This window comes from Staurois parvus, unplaced genomic scaffold (genome assembly GCF_062004578.1).
Source record: "Staurois parvus isolate SC_StPar_1 unplaced genomic scaffold, SC_StPar_1.0 ptg000020l, whole genome shotgun sequence".
NCBI lineage: Eukaryota > Metazoa > Chordata > Amphibia > Anura > Ranidae > Staurois > Staurois parvus.
In genome coordinates this window covers 6,574,249-6,594,751 of record NW_028317816.1, presented here as the reverse complement: position 1 = coordinate 6,594,751, position 20,503 = coordinate 6,574,249, and the positions used below count along the sequence as shown (strand labels likewise).

General features: G+C 39.9%; 1 protein-coding gene across 1 annotated transcript in view; it reads left to right on the top strand.

Moving 5' to 3' along the window:
- The window catches only part of BMPER (BMP binding endothelial regulator), a 331,942-nt gene extending 311,450 nt beyond the window's left edge, over positions 1-20,492 (top strand). The window contains exon 15 of the mRNA XM_089687148.1: positions 14,436-20,492. Within this exon, the coding sequence (XP_089543274.1) occupies positions 14,436-14,617 (182 nt within the window). The 3' untranslated portion in view covers positions 14,618-20,492. The remainder of the gene's footprint in view (positions 1-14,435) is intronic.
- Positions 20,493-20,503: the final 11 nt, after the last annotated feature.

The window sequence follows — 20,503 nt, the reverse complement described above, 5'->3', positions numbered from 1 at the left end:
AGTAAGCAGCACTGAGGTGACATCACCAGATCTCACTTGAAAATTTGCTGAAATCAGCAATCAAAGACAGCAGAGCCTTAGGTCTCACACAGCAGATATACAGCCTCATATACCAGGAAGTGCACAGCTATTTTTCAAGAGAAAATGAAAAATAAAGGTATTTTTTTTCTGTGTACTACTTAGGCACAATTCAAATTTCTAATTGTTATCCATAAGATAGTAAATCTTCATTTTTTAGTTCAATTCCTCTTTCATTAACCTATTCTGCCTGAATGTTGGTTCATTCAACTTGGGTAAAACTTTGGACCTGGTTAATATGAAGCTTGTCTCAACCGCTTGCCCCCCACACATTTTGTGATACAATTTTTTTTAAAAGAAATGATCTACTGTACCACAGACATGTATGCATTGACGGATTTTCCATTGATTCTGGCTGCATTATGTTCAGTGCAACTGGCCAAATAAATAAATCTGTTTAATTAGTATGTTGGGCAGGAGAAAATAACTGCAGTATCAAATTGTGCCAGAAAAGTACTGGTTCCAGGCCAAACCATCTTCGCTGTTATGTTCATTAAATGCATAACAAATGAAAATAATACTTGGGAACTGACAAAAATGTTCACTACATTTATGTACTACTTTTTTAATTATCATCCTGGAGAACAATTCACGTACCACGAAGCATACAAATCAATAGTTTATTAATATAGAGTTATTGAATCTTTTGACAACCACTAATGATTTAATGTGAAAAAAAGCAATTATTTTTTCTAGGACTGTCCATCTGAGGCTAGAGTGTGTTTGAAAATTGATGTGCATTTTGCATTTCAAAGACCCATTCAGATAATAGATACCCATTCAGATAATAGATACAAACCAATTTAATCGAATCTGAAGCTGTTTAAAAACGGCTTTTTGCTCTAGGGCTAAAGAAGAATAGAGCTCCTCTTATCTTAAGGAACTAATATAATGATAAAGTTTACAGAAGACACCAGCGTGGTGCTGAAGAGACACTATATGAGCCATGTGAATTTGCAGGTTGTTTTGCTCATTTCTAAGTTAATATTGCCAATAATACTACAACTTTGAAGCAAACTTATGAGAGGTCCTTACCTTCTGTGGAAGCCCTTTGCCCATCAAACCGATACCTCCAGATCCCTGCTTGAATCTGGAAATATGCAGTTTGCCCTGGAGTCCCAGAAAATTTGGTGCTCTTTTATGCAGATATCAACAAAACGTCCATGGTTGGGCTCTGCTCTGTCTCTCTTTTCCTTTGCTTTCCTATTGTCCAGTAAAGTTGTCTATAAATTCCCATGACCCATAAGCATAGGAGAAGGGATCAGAGTTTGATCATGGAATTTGTGTTTGATATTTGTTTAATGTAGTTCTGAGGTTTTCAGGATCTTGGGGAACTCTGAAGATAGCTTGAGAATGCAAGCATATGGCGGTATCTGAAGTGACCTTGAAAGGTGAGGCCCTCCACAAGTGTACTTTAAGTATATTTATTTTGTTCTGGATATTTATAAACAATGCTTACTTTTTTTGCTAAACGCTATAGGTGGTATAAAGCTTGAGTGGAGGATGTAACCAACAATTATCCCTGGTATTTGTTTTGTTTATTTGATTGCAGCATTTTTTGTCTCCAGAAAAATAAATTAAAGGTTCAAAAGAAATCCCACAAAAAGTACCTTCAGGACACCATAAACCCACATTCTTATTCTGTTTGAAATTGAAAATGATGACTCCCTAGAGGCTTTGTATAAATGTCTCCATGAAACAACATTCTTTTTTGTAAAGGCTGATGTAACTGGACTTTTACTAAGCATTTACAGAAATTAATTGGCTTACAGTAGCATGCCAAAATATAATTTATTGTTACAATTCAACAACAGTTTTGTGCCAGCATTGTAAATCACATTTGGCAGAATGAAAAACACAAGTAATAAACAAATACCTTCTGACCTATTTGTTTTCAGTTGTAGCTTTGTCTTCTTTGACTAAAAAGCTTCAAACAAAGCCGATTTACACTGTTGTGTTTTACCGCACACACTCAAACACTTGTGTCCAGCTTCCACATACTAAAAAATGCTTCTTCCCCTCCCTGTGTAGCAGTGCATTGTGTTTTTCAAAATACAACATGTCCTTTTTTGCATTATTGCATGTTAAAAGGCCCATGAAAGTCAATGGAAATGCATCAAAATGCATCTAGTTTGTATTGGTGCATCTTTATGCATTGCAAAGGGCATCAACAAGCTTTGGTCAACCACTGTTAACTCTATCTACTCTTAAAACCTAAATTTTAAAATTAGTTGGAAAGATGCTTCAATAATGCATGTCAACCCACAAAGGGGAAACGCATTGGTGCATTACAATACACTTGTCTTACATTTAAAAATGCACATCTATGCAAATGCATGGATCTAAATGGGCGCTTAGGCAAGATTTATATAGCAATGTACATTGAGTTATATATATATTTATTTATTAGTTAATTGTAATATTATTAATTGTATTTTATGTTTACTACATTTCCCTAATTTTTGTACAAGCAATTTAGAGGATACACATGACAGTACTACCTCAATGTTGTGGGAGTCACTAAGTACCGGTCAGCAATAAAGTGCCCTTCTGTTGTTTAGTGGTCTGTGTACCACTGGAGAAATTTCCCTTTACGTCCTTTCCCAGAGAAACAACAGAAAGGTAAATGAAAATCCCCCAAAGTGAGGGATTTCCCCTCTTAGACATTGGCCTCTGGAACAGGTGTTCCTACTGATAGATTTTCCCTTACCTCTTGTTCTGGAAGCAGCTCTAAAATTTTGGCATTCCTCTCCCATTTCTTCTTGGTGCAAATGGTCATCAGTACAAATAGAGGGGTGAATCTGCCCTATTAAAAAAGGTTTTTCCTAGAGCTGCACTTTAGGAAAATGCTTCCCCTGCTGTCTCATGATGTTGAGATGTTTAATTTTCTATAGTAAGTATAGAGATTTGTCATGACGTGTCATGAGAAAAGTATGGAGGCTGTGTCATATACCCTATCCATATGTTTGTTCCAGGTCAAAGACCCAGAACTCATTGAAGCCAAATCATCAGCATGACATCTAGAAAACCAACATTTTCAAAGGAGAGGTTACCAATGGTTGTCTTCATACTTTTTCCGTAACAAGATCACTTTAACAACAGTAGGGTTATCAACCACCTTGGGAGTGTTGTGTTTAGTCGGCTGATTAAATTTCAGCAGTAAAGCACAACTGTTTCAAATGTAAAAGCAGAGCCTGCATTTTAAATGAGCAAAAATGGCTGCCTCAATGAGTATGTGTAAATACAAATTTATATAGAACAATGTTTCTTAAACCTATTAAAACCACTGATAACAATATTTGCACAAAACAGATTTTTTTTATTTTCGTGTATCTAAAACAATAGAAAAAGTCTATACATTCCCTTTAAATGCTTCAGCTTTAATTCTGTCTTTTTGGGATTTAATAAAACTATATATTAATAAATACAAAAGTCCTGTAATGATAATTTTAATTAAGGAGGTGAAACCTCAACAGATCAAACGTGACACCTTGCAGATTTTCACCTGCTCAGTCCAGCCCTCTGTTTTATCTGAATCTGACATACCTAACATAAGCCCAGTTCTCATAGTTATACCACATTCTGTGCTGCAGTCTGTCATAAGACAGGAACTTTTAAGAAAGTGGAAAAGTCAGACTTTTCCCATCTCTACTTGGATGATTTAGCTTGTATCACATGTGATACATTTATTTATTCTCGCTCTAGCTGTCCTCCCACAATTGGTTTCCACTTTCCTTGACAGGATTTCTTGCAATCAGAAACCTAAAACAGATACATGGGGATTAGAATGGCTGGGTCAGCTAAGGAGAAAATAATGGAACATAAGTGAGGTAATAAATACATCTGTAGATCGGGTGACTTATAGAAAAGACGCGTGCAACCGACCAGGTCACTTGAGAGCTATATTGAGCTTTTCTCAAGGATTTTTATGGTTTGTTGTATTTGGCTAGACATTGGCATTTTTCATTGCTGGAAGGTGTTAATTTTAGTGGAATTGAATAACAGCTCGTGCTTAAGTGTGCCAGTGGTCCCTTTTGCCACCTTTTTTTTTTTTTTAGTAGGGCTAAAAACCTCTTTTCACATCTGCCTGATCACACATACACAGCTACGCACATCTGTCTTCTTGAAGCCTTTATTTCCTTTTCACCACATCCGACTTTATTCTGACAGCTGAAACACAGCAGCTTGAAGGATCCTCATTATTGTGAAAAAAACCACAACTGGGTGAGGCATAGTTATGATGGATTCAAGATTTCTTTTTATTCCTCCTATTCAAGTTCGCAAACACTTTCAACACATGTGATTCTGCTGGCACAATACAAACCATCAATGGTAAAACTCTGGTACCAATTTACAGGAATAGAAATTTACATGTTTGCTACACTTCAGGCTGTAAATCCTGTTAGTTCCTCAGTCCTTGTTTATTGCGCACGCTTACCATTTACCTCCGGCACTGGGTTGCCTGAGTCTGCAGTAAAACATGGCTTTGAGTACATATAAAGAAAGCAGAACACTCTTTTATTCCAAGTATCATCTATAGACATTAACTTTAAAAGAGCACTTTGTTCAAAGCTCCTTTTGATTTACATGATTTCATGTGTTTTGCATCAGTGTTAGCTGTTTTGTTTTGGCAGTTTTTGCTCTGTAGGTACTTCGATAACTCCTTAGCTATTCAGACCTTTAAAGGACAATTCCAGACAACAAATGAAAGCATTTAGCTAGCTACTAAAGCTATACGGTAAACACTGAAGCTCTGTAGAAGCCAGAAAATCCACTCAGTTTACAGTAACCTTAGTTCTCTGTAATCCACTGTAGTCAGAATACAGAGATCACCTCCCAGGGTCACTGGCAGTCTAAATCCTGAAACATGTGCCACGCTAACAAAGCTTTCCATAGATGGAAATGCATTTCCGGTTGTTACTCCTTACGTCTGACGTCACTTCGGGTGAGTGGAGCGCACGCTGAGCGGTGCGTTCCAGCGGCCATTTTTTGGGATCTGTAGATGTGTGGTCTCTGTGGAGCTTCTGCTGTAACCTGGAGCTGTGATGTGAGATTCCGTGGGAGGTTGCCTTACATCTACTGTTCATCTGGAAAGAAGCTGGTCCTAATAAATATGCCTTTTTAAAGTGATTTTAATGTGAGTGGCCTTAATCCTTGATTTCACTTATGAATGGTGTTTTGCAATATTACACTATCTGAGATTTTTTCTCCCTGGTCGGATGGTGGAGCCTATGCTGGAGGTGAGGATTCCTACAGAGTGGATACGAAAGAGGGTTTAGGAGCCCATAAATTCCTTAAAGGCGTTTCATTCACCTAAATCTGGTGAGTGCATTTGATGTTGGTTTTCACGGGTGGAAGGTGGAAGTTTCTTTATAATAGAAGAAGAATTTGAAAATTTCTTTTTGCACAAAATATATTTTTGAGATTTTTTGAACTTTGGTTTATTAATTTTGATGGACTTCACTATTAATTTAACTAATTATAAACTAATTTTCTATATATGTTTGCACTTTGTATGTTGATTTGATGTAGAGGTCTATGTTTGCGCTGTTTATCTTTATTTTTCACATGTTGGAAAACGTATTGCCTGGAGGTCTTGCTGGTAACATCAGTTTTTTTCCATTTTAGCATCATAAAAAAAAAATTAATTTCTGCATCTCCTGATCCCTTTGGTTCAAATGTGTCACAATGTTTTTGCTATCAGAAGTGAGTTACAATATTTTTAGTTATTATGTGTAAAGAAGCAGAAATGTAGATTACCAGGCACCTTGATTTTATTATGAGGATGGATAAGGATGGATATCCCTACAGTTGCCCATTTTCATACAATCATTCTGGCGATAAATAGACTGTCAGGACCCAGGTCTGAACCTGAGTCCTCTTCTGTATCTGGTAGGGTCTCTTAATAGTATGAATAATATGTGAAAGAGATATAAATAATCACAAAGTGTTCGTAAACTAAATATTCTTATAGTGAAATTAGATTAGATCAGTCCCCACATGCAGTAATGAGATCAGAAGACAGCCAATGTGACACCATCCACTCCCATGCAAGGCTTACTAGAAGATTTGTGACCCCTTGCTAAGAGTAGTCAATCTGCGCTCTATAATTTATTGTTGGTGACATCAAGGATAATGGATGATTATACTCCTCCACAGGCCAATCAAGATGATGACAGATAATCCTCCCAGATCGATCTAACTAGATATAATGCTCCAGCCACTCCAAATCAATTAAAACCGGAGCTCGTAGTATTATGCATGTAATGAAAAATTACTCCATATCAAAAAATCAGAAATGTATTCAACTGAAGTTGCACTCACATGATAAAAGGCACAAGTCCGCATGTACAAACGCCAAAGTGAGTTTTTCCAGCATCCAAGATGACCGCCAGCTCCTGATGACGTCACCTGTGATGAAAAGCGTAGGGTGGAGTCACGCACACACGCTACCATACATGCGCGACTGACTGGTGACCATCTTGGATGCTGGAAAGACTCGCTTTGGCACTTGTACATGCTGACTTGTGCCTTGTGAGTGGATGGTGTCACATTGGCTATCTTTGGAAGTCTTCTGATCTCATCATGGCATGTGGAGACTGATCCAATCTGATTTCACTATAAGATCATTTAGTTTATGAAGAACTTTGTGAATATTTATATTTCTTTCACATGTTATTCATACTATTATGGTATCAAGGTATAGTGTCCAACTGCTATATATTGGTGTTTGTTTTTCTCCGAGTGCAGATTTTGGATTATATTAACCACTTGCCTACCGGGCACTTTTACCCCGTTCCTGCCAAGACCAATTTTCCGCTTTCAGCACTGTCATACTTTGAATGACAATTGCGCGGTCATGTACAGTAACACTGTACCCAAACAAAATTGTTATAATTTTTTGAGACAAATAGAGCTTTCTTTTGGTGGTATTTGATCACCACTGGGGTTTTTATTTTTTGCTAAACAAACTAAAAAAGACCAAACATTTGGAAAAAAAATTTTTTCTTGGTTTCTGTTGTAAAGTCTTTTAAATAAGTAATGTCTCTCCTTCGCTGATGGACACTGATAGGCTGCACTGGTGGGCACTAATGAGTAGTCACAGATGGGCATTGATAGGCTGCACTGATGGGCACTGATGAGGCTGCACTGATAAGTAAAACTGATGGGCACTGTAAGGCGGCACTGATGGGCAGCACTGATGGGCACTGTTAAGCGCCACTGATGGGTACTGTTAGGCGGCAATGATGGGTGGCACTGACGGGCACTGTTAGGAAGCACTGATGGGCACTTTTAGGTGGCACTAATGGGCACTGTTAGGTGGCACTAATGAGCACTGCTAGGTGAGACTGATGGGTACTGATAGGCTGCGCTGATCGGCACTGTTAGGCGACACTGATGGGCATTGATAGGCGGCACTGATGGGCATTGATAGGCGGCACTGATGGGCATTGATAGGCGGCACTGATGGGCATTGTTAGGTGGCACTGATGGGTGGCACTGATTGCCAGCACTGATTGCCAGCACAGATGGGCACTGATGGGCACTATTGGCCACACTGATGGGGCTACACTGATCACCAGGACACTGATGATCAGTGCCCTGATGATCAGTGTAGAATTGCGAAATGCGCTTACCGGCTCGCCTCTCCTCACGTGCTGTCAGCGTGAGGAGAGGACTGCCGATAACCAGCATTTCCTATTTACCCAGTGATAAGCTGTGATTGGACACAGCTGGCCACATGGTAAAAGTGGCTGCGATTGGCCCATTCAGTAGCCATTTGATCAGCTGTATCCGAAGGACACAGCATTCACAGATCGCGCATAAGGGGCACAGTTCTGGGAGGATGTCCATTTTCTACCCTCCCAGAACTAGCCGACCATGCTGTAGCTGTTGACACCTAGGTGACAATTTCTTGAACACTCTTGGCTTGAACCTTTTTTCTCTTGAACCTTGAACCCTTTGCTGCTCCCATGAATGTCCTATTTTAGCCATGCCCTTGCACTTCCTGTTTTCAGATTATTGTGCTCTCATATCATCTCTAATATCTTGCTCTTGTATGTTCTGCTGCCATCCATATCTCTGCTACCACTCATTACCAACCTTTGGATTCTTTCTCAACTACACTTCTGCTTGATCCCAACCTGCAACCACTTGTTACCAACTTTTGGCTTGTTTACTGACCATGCTTCTGCTTATCCCTACCTTCTAATCTGCTACTGGACCCAGGCTTGCTCACCTCCTGGTGAGGTCATCCTGAGGGCAGTGACTTGGTACTAACATGCAGCAAAATCCATCTCCACCATCAGGAGCTCTGGTGAACACTGGTTAGTACTTAGACTTCCCACCCCAGGGTGACCCACTTCTGTACTTATCTAGCTGGTCAGTGGAAGCCTCTCTACTGTTATAGCTACTGGTCTTCAAGAGTTACCCTTGATCGTGATATAGACCTTTTTCTGGTTGCCTAAAATGAAATTGCCTGTGTTTGGCCAACAACATTGGCCAGGACCATGGGCTGGTATGTCATGTATAAAAACCTTGATGCTTTTCAATTACTTCCTCAAAACATGACTACATTGTACTAAGCTGGTTCTTCAGCATGCTTCATGACCTCCTCCATGGTTCTCTTGTGTGCCCCAGGTAAATTGTAAGATTGAACTTCTTAGATAAGATCACTGCAGCTTTATGTGTCACTCCCTCCCTTATCTATTGAAGACCCCAAAGCCTACAAATACACTTTTAATTGTCAGCATTGTACAATCCAGTACAGCCATGATAGGCTTATAGTACTTAACCTTCCACTCATTCTGATTTCAGCTGTGCAGAATATTATAGGAAATAATAGAAAAATATTTTACAGACAATGATATTAGCAGTCAGAGAAGGCAGTAAAGCTAGGTCTATTCATTGAGTCACGACCCTAAAGCTAGAATGCGATACTTGAGTCAGGGAATGGCTGCTTCTATGACAGGCTAATCACACAGGTATTTTGGCTCATGACAGTTACTTTAATTAGCAAAAACATAACTGCTGAATAGGCACTTGCCACTTTTAACAGCTATAGTCAAAATAGAAACATATTCTTGCAAAATATAAACATACGTTTATATACACACACTTGGGGATTATTGTTAACATTCACAATCACCATCTAATGAATTCTGCTAATTTTAATGGATATTTTGCTGTGTTTTGTGTCAATCATTATTACGTATGTACTACAGCATAGACCTCTTTACCCTAGAGTTCCATACTATTCTGTGAATCAAAATAAATCAGTATTTTTACACTTAACTATTTTAAGTAGTCTTTCTCCAAAGTTGTAATCCTGCTGTGTCATCTCCCTTTGGATATAATGTGAATCTGTCACTTTGGAAAAAAAAATGACAGGTATAATAAGGGGTTCTTATATATAACAGCAGCTGTAGTGTCGAAGGTTGCCCACTCCCTCCCACCCCCTTCATATATTCCTATTGCTTCATTAGCATAATAGGCTGCATTGTTGCCCAATAGACTGAAAGCTGCTGCAGGTATATTGTGTTTAATGCCTGTCAATGTAACATGTAATGTCTGAGTGTGTTTATGACAAGTTAAGAGTTGTAATTTCAGTTGCCGTCCTTTTTTTTTTTAAGGAAATGCTGGCCTTATGATCTCTTTTTTATTCATTTTTGCCAATCAGACTTCTGGTGGATTAGGAAGGAATTGTTTTCCCCTGCTGGAATAAATTTCACCATGCTCTATAGGGTTTTTTGCCTTCCTCTGAATCATCTGCGTGTATATGATTCTGTATAAGGAGGTTGTCTATTTATTTCTATTTAGTTATTATATTTATTTTTTCATGTGATTGAACTAGCTGGCCTTTTTGACTTTTTTTTTCTAACTATGAAACTACTGTATATGTGACAACCCTAACTGCAATGCACAGGTGACCAGCAATAACCATGAGCTGCACTAAGGCAGGCCATACATGATTATTTTTTTATTTATTTTTTTTAATGAACTGATTCCCTCATCCCCAAATTTGATGTAGATGGTGGAATCACATTGTATTCTGCCAGTGGAGAGCTTTCCCTCCAGCAGAATACAATGACCAGTGTTGCTGGCAGGGTCAGGATGAGACATGGGCAGAAGGGGTACTTGCCTGGGGCCGAGCTTCCCTGTGCAGAGGCAGGGGCACACTTGGAGCTCCAACACCTCCCTTCTCCCTCTTTTTCTGCAGTAGCCAAAGACAAATGCAGGAAAGTAGAATGTTCCTCACCTGATAAGAGAACGTTCACTTCACACTGGGGCTTAACCTCATTTACTGTTGGGTTGACACCTGCAGGGGCGGACTGACCATTTGGAAACTCAGGCACTGCCCGAGGGCCCGGGGTCAGTAGGGGGCCCAATGAGATGCCCCTGGTACCTTTTTCATAGGCTTTTGTGAGTTTGGGCAAGGACACAGGGGCCCCATGATCCCCTATTGCTCGGGGGCCCCATGAGTTGTCAGTCCGCCCCTGGACACCTGTATCTCCATCCCCTGCTGTCTCCGGCTGCCTGATTGCTGTTATTTTTGGTTATCCATGTACTGCTTGCTGGATCTGTCTCCAGTTGCTGGACTGCCGGGACCTGTCAGCATAGACTGTAGATCAGGTTCCACTGTCATCCCGGCAGGACATAGGGCTGAGCCCGAGTGTTCAGTGAACATTCTGTCATCATGTGAGGAGATTTTATGCTTTACTTCCCTGCATTTGTTTGATTGGCTGCCCTTAGGGCTCCTTCACATGTGTGAAAGTGACTGATGCTCCTCTGAAAAGATCCATGCTTCAATTGCTTTTCAGAGCTGTTTGAGAGATGGTGAAGAGGCAATATGTTGCCTTTTCACCACCTGATTTAGCCCAATAATTGCCATACAGTGGACCCATTGAACTTCAATATTCTGTTTTGCCACAGCACCACCCACTGAAAGCAACATGCTGATTAGGCACAGCATCATGGACACAGCATGTGTACAGCTGGTAGCAGTTGTATCCCTAGTGTTCAGGAAGGCAGTTGTTCGTGGTGGTGGTGGTGGGGGGTAGGGATTGGGCAAAACCATGGCTCAATCACCCAGCTTTACTGCCCCCCTCCTCCAGTCTCGTGTGTGAATGAGCCCTAATGATCCTTTCACATGCAATGGAGGCCACTTCAATGAGCAGGCAATCTATGAGCACATCCCTTGCTGAATCAAAGTTGAACAGGACAGGTGTTAGTTTTTAGCAGACCTTCTCAAAATGCCCATCTGAAGGGAACCTTAACCTGGCCATAGAGCAGTCAGGAACCAGTGGGTTGAAAATAGAAAAAAAATAAATCCCGATTAACACATCTACAAATTTGATGTGGACAGAGGAATCCTCCCGTTCTGTCATTGTATTCTGACACTTAGTCCCATATTTGTGCACCAGTGTTAGACCTTTCAGTTTACTACAAATATTGGTACTATTTAATTGCATGCTACAAACATTACAAACATTTTGGCGCATGCTAATATATTGGCCCTGCCCTCTTATCCATCCAATAGGGAGCAGGGCTCAATGAGGTTATAGGCAGCAGGGGCATAGTTTCCCATTTTTGCCCAGGGCACTGGATGATCTCGTCCCGAAAACTGGTTGCTGGCTATAGCTGGTGGCACAGATCGTTCGGGAAAAAAAGTCAATCAATAGATTTACATGTGTACATTCAGCTAGCCCATACATGGTTTAAAATTTGGCCAGTTCCTGCTGAACTGGCTGCATTTTGATCCATGTATGGCTGGCCTAAGCTGGCACATGGAACAATGCTTCCTAAGCCTTTTGATATGTCCTAAGGAGCCCACTTAGCATGTTTGTTTTCTGTCACATAAATATATTCCTAATATCAGTGGATGCTCCAAATGTCAGGGTCTTTGTTGAATATCAATAGGGTAGGGTGTGCTGGGATAATATATTCTGCTGTTTGAAGAAATAAATAACAATTATTTTTCAAACTGAATAAAGAGCAGTGCCATTTAATATCTGATTGCATTATGTTGCCATGACAGAAAGCATTTTTCTCAGTGCAGATGACTTGTTTCTGTGTAATTTACAAATTGTTGACATTGTACAAATAATATGCACAGTACAGCGTTTACATCATTTCAACTTCTGCCCTACGTAAATCACACTTTCAAATATTTCATTTGCTTTGACAAATTTGTATTTTAACCTTTTGCAGCTACTTCAACTTTTCTGCATTTCCCTCTTGGTCTTCTGTGCTCTTTGGCAGGCTGCCCAAATAACAATCTTATGCTTCATGATGCCCCAGTGGCTCCAACATTTGAGAATTTAGAGATCATGCCAACACAGATGCATTTTAAAAAAAAACACATATCTTAACAAGAAGTTATTTTTCAATCATTTCTTTTTCTTTTTTTTAATGTGTGCTATCTATAGTATTATTGCAGTGAAGTTAGATCTGGCACTCAGTTTTTATGGCAGTTTTAGGAGTTTGTCTGTTTCGCCATCATTGTTAAAGTGGACCTTACGCTTACAAGTCCATTCAATGCATATCAGGGCCCCCTCTCTCATAATACATTGCCACACTAAAGTGAAAAACTGCGAGGAAAAATGTTCAACCCTGTTGGAGCATCTTCTTGTAAGATTTGCAATACTCAGGAATCTTGCTAGTAGGATTGTGACATCACCCTCTGCTGTGCAGAAGCTTGGAGTGTAAGGTAAGTATATTTATTAACTTTTTTCCCAGCAAGTTCTTTTTTTTTCATGTAATGCCGGAATCTGCTTTGGGGTTGGTGATGTATGAAAGCCTAAGTGCAGCCAAACAGAAAAACAGCACAAGGGCTATAACTTACAGTCAGTAGGATGTGTCCCTTGCGTTGATGCCTTTTCTTTTCTTTGAAAGCCTCCTCTGTTCAGGTCCCCTAATCCCCCCCAGCCCCCCACCAGTCTAGCTGTTGTAATATTCCTGTGTGAGGAAGGGGGTTAATTGAACTAAGGAGCTATCTAAGGCTCTCATCAAGAGAGCCCAACTATGCTCGCGCTTTCTGCTCAGCTGCTCCATCCATAGAAGTCATTTTACAGATTCTATAAATGAAACACAATCTATTAATGGAGGGGGCAGACCTATCAATCATTTGTCCACCCTCCATTTATATATCTTGTTTCATTATTAGAAGCTGTAGAACGGCTTCTATGAATTGAACAGCTGGACAGAAAGGGCAGGCATAGTCGGACTCTCTTGATGACAGCCTGTGACAGCCCCTTAGTTGTATTAACCCCTGCTGCTCCGGAAGATTACAGTAGTAGGGGTGGGGAGGCATGGACAGAGGAAGATTTCAACTAAAAGAAGAAACACCGGCACAAGGGACACATCCTACTAATTTTAAGTTGTCCCCTGTGCTGATTTTTCTGTTTTTATTTTGCCTGCACCTAGGCTTTAAAAAAGAAGCATGGGCAAAGCTTTTTTGGCCATACTTCTCTTCTGGGTCACAGGAATGCACTTAGTTTTGCTCCCCTGTGACACAGAGTCAGCTGAGAACAGGATATTGTCTGCTGTCAGTTGACATCATAGAGCCGCTGGAAGAATCCTGACTATATTGTTGGGATCCACACAGCTGCCTGATTGACAATTGGCTCCAGCTTTCAGCACTTTGTCCTTCCTGGGGCATAAGTAACCGCTGGTGAGGCAGGACGGAGAGCGGTGACTGATAGTCACCAATCTCCACTCAGAACAGAAAGAGAACTGAGCAATAAGCGGTCATGTGATCACTCAGTTATCTTTCTTACAGCCGAGGTGGGACAGCTGCAGCATAGAGGTGAGTATGAAGGTTTGGTTTTTTATGTACCCCATACACCCCCTTTAAGAAGACCTTGCTTTGTAGTGCAAGATCTGCTTTAATAATGACGATAATTGACAACAGGTGGACAAATCTGATTCACCTAAAAATATGAAATATATTTGCCTGCCATCATATGGCTAAATGTATATCACCAGGTAGTTTTCCTATCACAGCATCTTCTACTCCCCTTATGTTGTTCCCGGAAGGTAATCCCACTAAACATTTTTCTGTGTCATTCAAAAAAAATAATTGACCCTGATGTCTAACGTTTCTTCTGGAGCATTATTTTACATCTTTTTAATCTATATAAACTATATAAAATTATTTTATCCAGTTTAATCGAATACCACTGGGACAAGATTAGTACATGTTGTTCTCTGTTCATTGAACTTCCATTATTGATGAGAACTAAAGCTGGTGCTTGAAGGCTTTGTATAAAGGATGGTTTTGCCAGTCATAAAACAACATTGTGTAAATTGATATTTAGAGACATTTTAAGGTAATTTTTTTGCTTTTCTCTTTTCAGCAACTCAGTGTAAACACGGAGCCGTATATGACACCTGCGGTCCAGGATGCCTGAAGACATGTGACAACTGGAATGAAATTGGTCCATGCAGCAGGCCGTGTGTGGCTGGATGTCACTGCCCTGCTAATTTAGTACTTTACAAAGGAAAATGCATCAAGCCAGCACTCTGTCCACAGCGGTGACATAAATCTTTCATCAAGGACTTTTAAAGCTGGTAGTTTTTTATTTTTAAAAGCTCTCAGCCAATGAAGGACTCTACTGTTGAACTCAGAACTCATAAAAATGAATATGTGCTGACACATTCACACACATGGACGCAAGCAACTAATATAATATGATATAAATATAAATACAAAATTATACATCACTTATATAAGCAAAGACAAATAATTATATGTATATTTTTTGCTATAAGGTTTATGTATTATTTTTTAGGATTTTATCCTTTAAACTATTTGAATAATTGTATAAATAAAACAGATGTTTCTAATTTAATATGGTGGCATCGGAAAATGTACCGGTTAGCATTACCATAGCTTGAGCTCTATGTTTTTACAAAGAATTTTTGTAGCAAAAGAACATTTCAGAATATTTTAACATTCAAAATGAATTTCCTGTTGAACTTGAAGCATACATCTCTGAAAATGGACAAATTATGCAGAACTTGATCAGACATTATGAGAGGAATTTTTGTTCAATATAGCTCACTGCTGACAGGTACTTATTATAAGGATACATAGTATTTACAGTACATAGGACAGTAATCTGAACTAGAATTGGTAATGATGCATATTTGCCAGACTCTGCTTTGTGGTAGCTCTAACAGTTGAATGTCTGTTCCAGACGTGCATCAGAACCTAAAAAAAACACATTTCCAGCTACAAGTAGCTCCAGAAAACCTCAGTTCTAGAGCTGTTCCAGAAACTAGAGCCGAAAGAGGGTTATTTACTAAAACTGGAGAGCGCAAAATCTGGCACAACTCTGCATACAAACAAGTCAACTTCCAGGTTTTATTGCCAAAGCTTAACCACTTCAAGTCTGGACACTTTCACCCCCTTCCTGTCCAGGGCAATTTTCAACTTTCAGCGCTATCACACTTTGAATGACAATTGCGCGGTCATGCAATACTGTACCCATATTAATTTTTTACCATTTTTTTGAGACAGATAAAGCTTTATTTTGGTGGTATTTATTCACCGCTGGGATATTTATTTTTTTGCTATGTAAATGAAAAAGTCCAAAAATTTTGAAAAAAAGTGTTTTTTTAAATAAAATTTTGCAAATAAATAATATTTCATCATAAATCTTGGCCAAAATTTATTCCGTTATTTTTTTAGTAAAAAAAAAAAATCCAAATTAGTTTATAACCAAAATTATAATTTTTTAAAATTTTTTTTTACATTTTTATTTTATTTTTTTATATTATTATTTTTTATTTTTATTTTTTTTTTACATACTGTCACCCTAGCAGTACAGTGTCACCATGGTGACACTGTACTACTTGTGGGGGGTGATGAAGATTTTATTTTTTTTTTTTTTACACTGATTGCTTTTACACCTATATAGGATATAAAAGCAATCATTTCTCTTTCTCTGTCTGCATTCTTGCAGTCATTGAGAAGTACTGAGCGAGCTGTGATTGGTCACAGCTTGTCACATGGTACAAGGCTGTTGTGAATAGCCTTGTACCATGTGACCTCTGTGATCATTCACAGATTTCACACGTAGTAAGCAATGATGTCACAAGTGACATCTTGCTTACTACTTTGCATGTGATCACTGATTGACCAATCAGTGATCACACGATCGAGACCTCGTACAGACGTCCCGTCCAACGATCAGTGTTTCACTGTGTCCGGGGGACACAGCGGGTACCGGATCGCGGTGCTGCGCGCTCCCAGTGAGCGCGCACAGCTAGAAAAGGCGGGTGCCATTTATGAACGGCAACCCACCCCTGGACTGCCACCGCCCTGCCGTTTATAAACAGCAGGCGGACGGCAAGTGGTTAATTAAGCAAGCTGAAGTTAGAAGCTAATTGGCTACCATTCACAGCTGCACCAGATTCTGGGTGCACAAGTTTTAGTAAATTTACCCCTGAGTTACCTTGCCTATTCAAGGTAAAGTGAGTGTCTGTGCAACGCATTCCAACACCCACCCACTGATACCTTTAGTGATCCACTTATCCTTCCTCTGTCAATGTCACCACTGAAATACCTAATGTTTCCTGGTGTAGGAGCCTAGATGGAGTGGTGACGTCATTAGACATGCTACAGTGCCTTGGTCCAGCAATTAACTGCTAGGCTTGAGCTTGTGTTCACACTGATGCGGTGTGGAGTTCGCAGCATTTTCTGTGTGAATTGCACACCGCATCAGAATCACACCCCATTCATGCAAACCAATGCGGGTGTGTATGTTAAGTTAACAACACCCCAAAATCAGTCTGCAAAACGCTGTGCGATGTGCTGAATCGGATCACATGGGTGTTGAATACCCATGTGATCTGATTCTGGTGCGAACCAAAAAAAAAGGGTCCTGCACCTTTTTGGTGCTGGTGCGGTGCGATTAGTGCCATACAAACTGTATGGCTCCAATCGCACCACACACAATTCGCATGTGATTTGCACAGGAATGCAGTGCGGTTCCTGTGCTACTCACATGCAATGTACCGCACCGCATATATGTGAACCTGGGCTGAGTATTGCATCACTGAAGGATATCATGTGCTCCCCCATAACCAGAACCATTGAGTACTTTGAGCCAGCTGTGGCTTGAGGAAGGCGCTGCAATGGAGCACCAGAGAGGAGAGTATTAGTGGGTTGGGATTGCAGTCATTTGCCCTAAGGGACAGTGTCTCTGTAGAAGCAGCTCCCAACTGTAGTTTGTTCTTGCTATGTTTAAGCCATTTTTGGATAACCATGTTAATGAAACCTTTATATAAGTAGAGGAACATGTGTAGTTTCTAACACTGACAATTCTGACCTTATTGTGAGAGTTCCTTTTGTTTAGCAGACATAGAAAGGTTTAAACATATGAGATCTGTTAAAACTTTAGGGCACATTATCATTGGTTTGTCTTGGTATGTGGCATTAAAACATACGTGCTAACACACATTTTGTGGCATGTTAACGTGATGTGTTAAGACAGCCCATTCATTTGAACAAAATGGACCAAAAATCAGACATGAACAATTTTTTTCTGATGCAGTGCCCACCAAGCACAATAGTAGAATACTGTGCTTTGTGATGTGCTGCAATGCATGTACATTGGAGGTGCTTTAGGTTGTTGCAATAGGGTACCATTGAAAATGAATGGCACCACAATGCACTAATGCTCATTCCCATCACTCATTGCACTGAAAAGGTGTGAATAGTACAATGCATTGCCATTCATTTTAATGGCACGCCAACACACTAAAGCAGCCCATAGAACCGATTTTCTTTCCTTCCACCACGTTTAGAAGGAAATGAAATAGCTCAATTCCTCCATCAACACAGTGGGGTTGATTTACTAAAAAGGAGAGTGCAAAATCTGATGCAGCTGTGCATGACAGCCAATCAGCTTCTAACTTCCAGTTGTTCAATTAAGTTATGATAATAAAACCTGGAAGCTGATTGGTTTCTATGCAGAGCTGCACCAGATTTTGTACTCTCCAGTTTTAGTAAATAAATACCAGTCAGTGTTGGTGGGGAAATGCTTCTCACAGCTCTATTGTGTTTTGCTGGCGGGGGGGGGGGGGCATAGAGCCCCTTGTTGGCAGCCAGAAAACAATAATTACTGCTAGTGGCTATAGCTGCTGCCTTTAATTGAATGTCAAAAAGTCCGACAGGCTGGTTGTACCCAAGTCGATCAATGGATCGACTTGGGTACAGTCAACCTGCCCATACATGAATGGGCAGCACAGTGGCTAAATGGTTAGCACTTCCACCTGGCTGTACTAGGGTCGTTGGTTTGAATCCCGACACCACCTGCCTGGAGTTTGCATGTTCTCCCTGTGCCTGCATGGGTTTCCTCTGGGTACTCCAGTTTCCTCCCACACTCCAAAGACATGCTGGTAGGTTAATTGGATCCTGTCTAAATTGGCCCTAGTGTATATATATGTATGAATGTGAGTTAGGGACTTTAGATTGCACACCCCTTGATGGTTAGGGACTGATGTGAATGTACAATATATATATATAAAGCGCTGCGTAAATTGATGGTGCTATATAAGTACCTGAAATAAATAAATAACTCATCCTGTCCCTGTTGAACTGGCCAAATTTCAATCCATGTTTGGCTTGCTTAACCTAATGTACTTTCACAGCACACCACAACACATAGTAAAGGTACTACCGTGAGCTGTTGTTTGCTATGTCATAAAAAAGACATAAATATGATTTTTGGTGTGTTTTGGTGCCTTGCCGGCTAATTCAAAAAAATGGGTTGTCTTAATGCAACAAATGTAACACACAGCAAAACAAAACAACACATTTAAAGTGTTACTAAACCCACAACAGTAAAATCAGTCTGTAATATGCAGTAAAACATGCTTGTTATACTCACTGTGGAACCTAAGGGGTTAATCCTTTGCATTGTGTAAAAATGCTCTTTGATCCTGATTTTTCTGATCCTCCCCTTTTTCCTGTGCCCCCCTCTTCTGATAAGACATATCCTGTGGAGTCATTTTGCACATGCTCAGTTTGGTGTGTTGCTACAGAGATTTTTTTTCTTCTTGGAAGAGTGCATGTGATCAGCACAGGGCCAATCAGCACTGTCCAGACAGAGGTCAAGGGTTCTGTATCCTGGAGCCAAAAGAAAACTCCTCCTACAAGCTTTAACCAGTGCTCTTCTGAACGCTGATTGAAGTCACCAGACTGCTCTAGTTGCTGATGAGAAAAGGTAGCAGTTTATATTTACTAAAATAATTGCATTTCCATGTTCTGTGTACTGTGGGAGACCAGATATAGTGAATGCAGGGTCCTGGGTTTAGTGACACTTTAAGCCACACACCAAGACAGACCAGTGTAAATGGTCCCTAAGAGTATCAGCTTTCTAAAGAAACTTATTAAAGTGGAAATACACTGCATCTGATGCCACAAACCAAAAGCAGTATATAATACATTTTTAATATTCAAAGCGAACTCATCCATCCTGTCAATGTGCTTTATTTTGCCGAGAAATCACTTTGAAAAACACCCCCTGGCATTTCTGGCCATGACCATCTTGAGAAAACGCAGATGATTTATGTAACATTTACTTCCTGGAATCCATCTGCCCTTAGCTCAGGCATGCAGGCAGGAGCTTAGCTGTGTAAACCCCTCCTTCCCTCCTTAAGACTCCTGGGATGTATGTCATCATTTGCCTAAGCTTGGAAACCAAGAAGTAACTGATGGATTAAAAATAAAAGTTTGAGACAAGTAAATATAGCATAGCTTCCAAGCGATTCACTATTGCTAGCAGCAGCATAAGGATTAAAAATAGTCAATGATGATTGAGAGAGTGAAGTTTTGCTTTAAATTAGATTGATTCGCTTTTCTAAATAGGCAATGCAAAACTGGGACAATATTATGAAGCAGATTTAGAACATTATAGCTGAACTCCCCATGTCTCCACTCAAAAGTTGAATCAATATATGGCATGCCCTTGACCAGCTCCTAGGTGTTTGTTTATTACAAGCAATATGATAAATATTTTAAATGTTTGCAAACCTCAAGTCACAGTGGACTGTCTAGGATTGGAGCACAGGGGTCGTAAGCAGACACAAGAACTGTCAGAAGTCCCTCGATAAATGAAAGATAGCCTGATTGGCACCTGATGGGTGTATGGTCCTTATTGTGGCTTGCATGATAAATCTCACTTATTGTTTATTTATCTGAATCTGGGACAGTTTTAAAGCAAATCGCAATGTTACCTAAACTATTGGGAGAAAGTTAAAGCATTGCTTTTTATGTGTACTTATTATTCTGTACCTTGTTTGCAGTAAATGTTTCAGTTCAGGTCAGTTATATGGATTTTATTTATTTGTTAAAAGAAACTATTCACTGATTAAAATGTACAGTCTACCATTATTGACCTTTACTTAGCTGCCT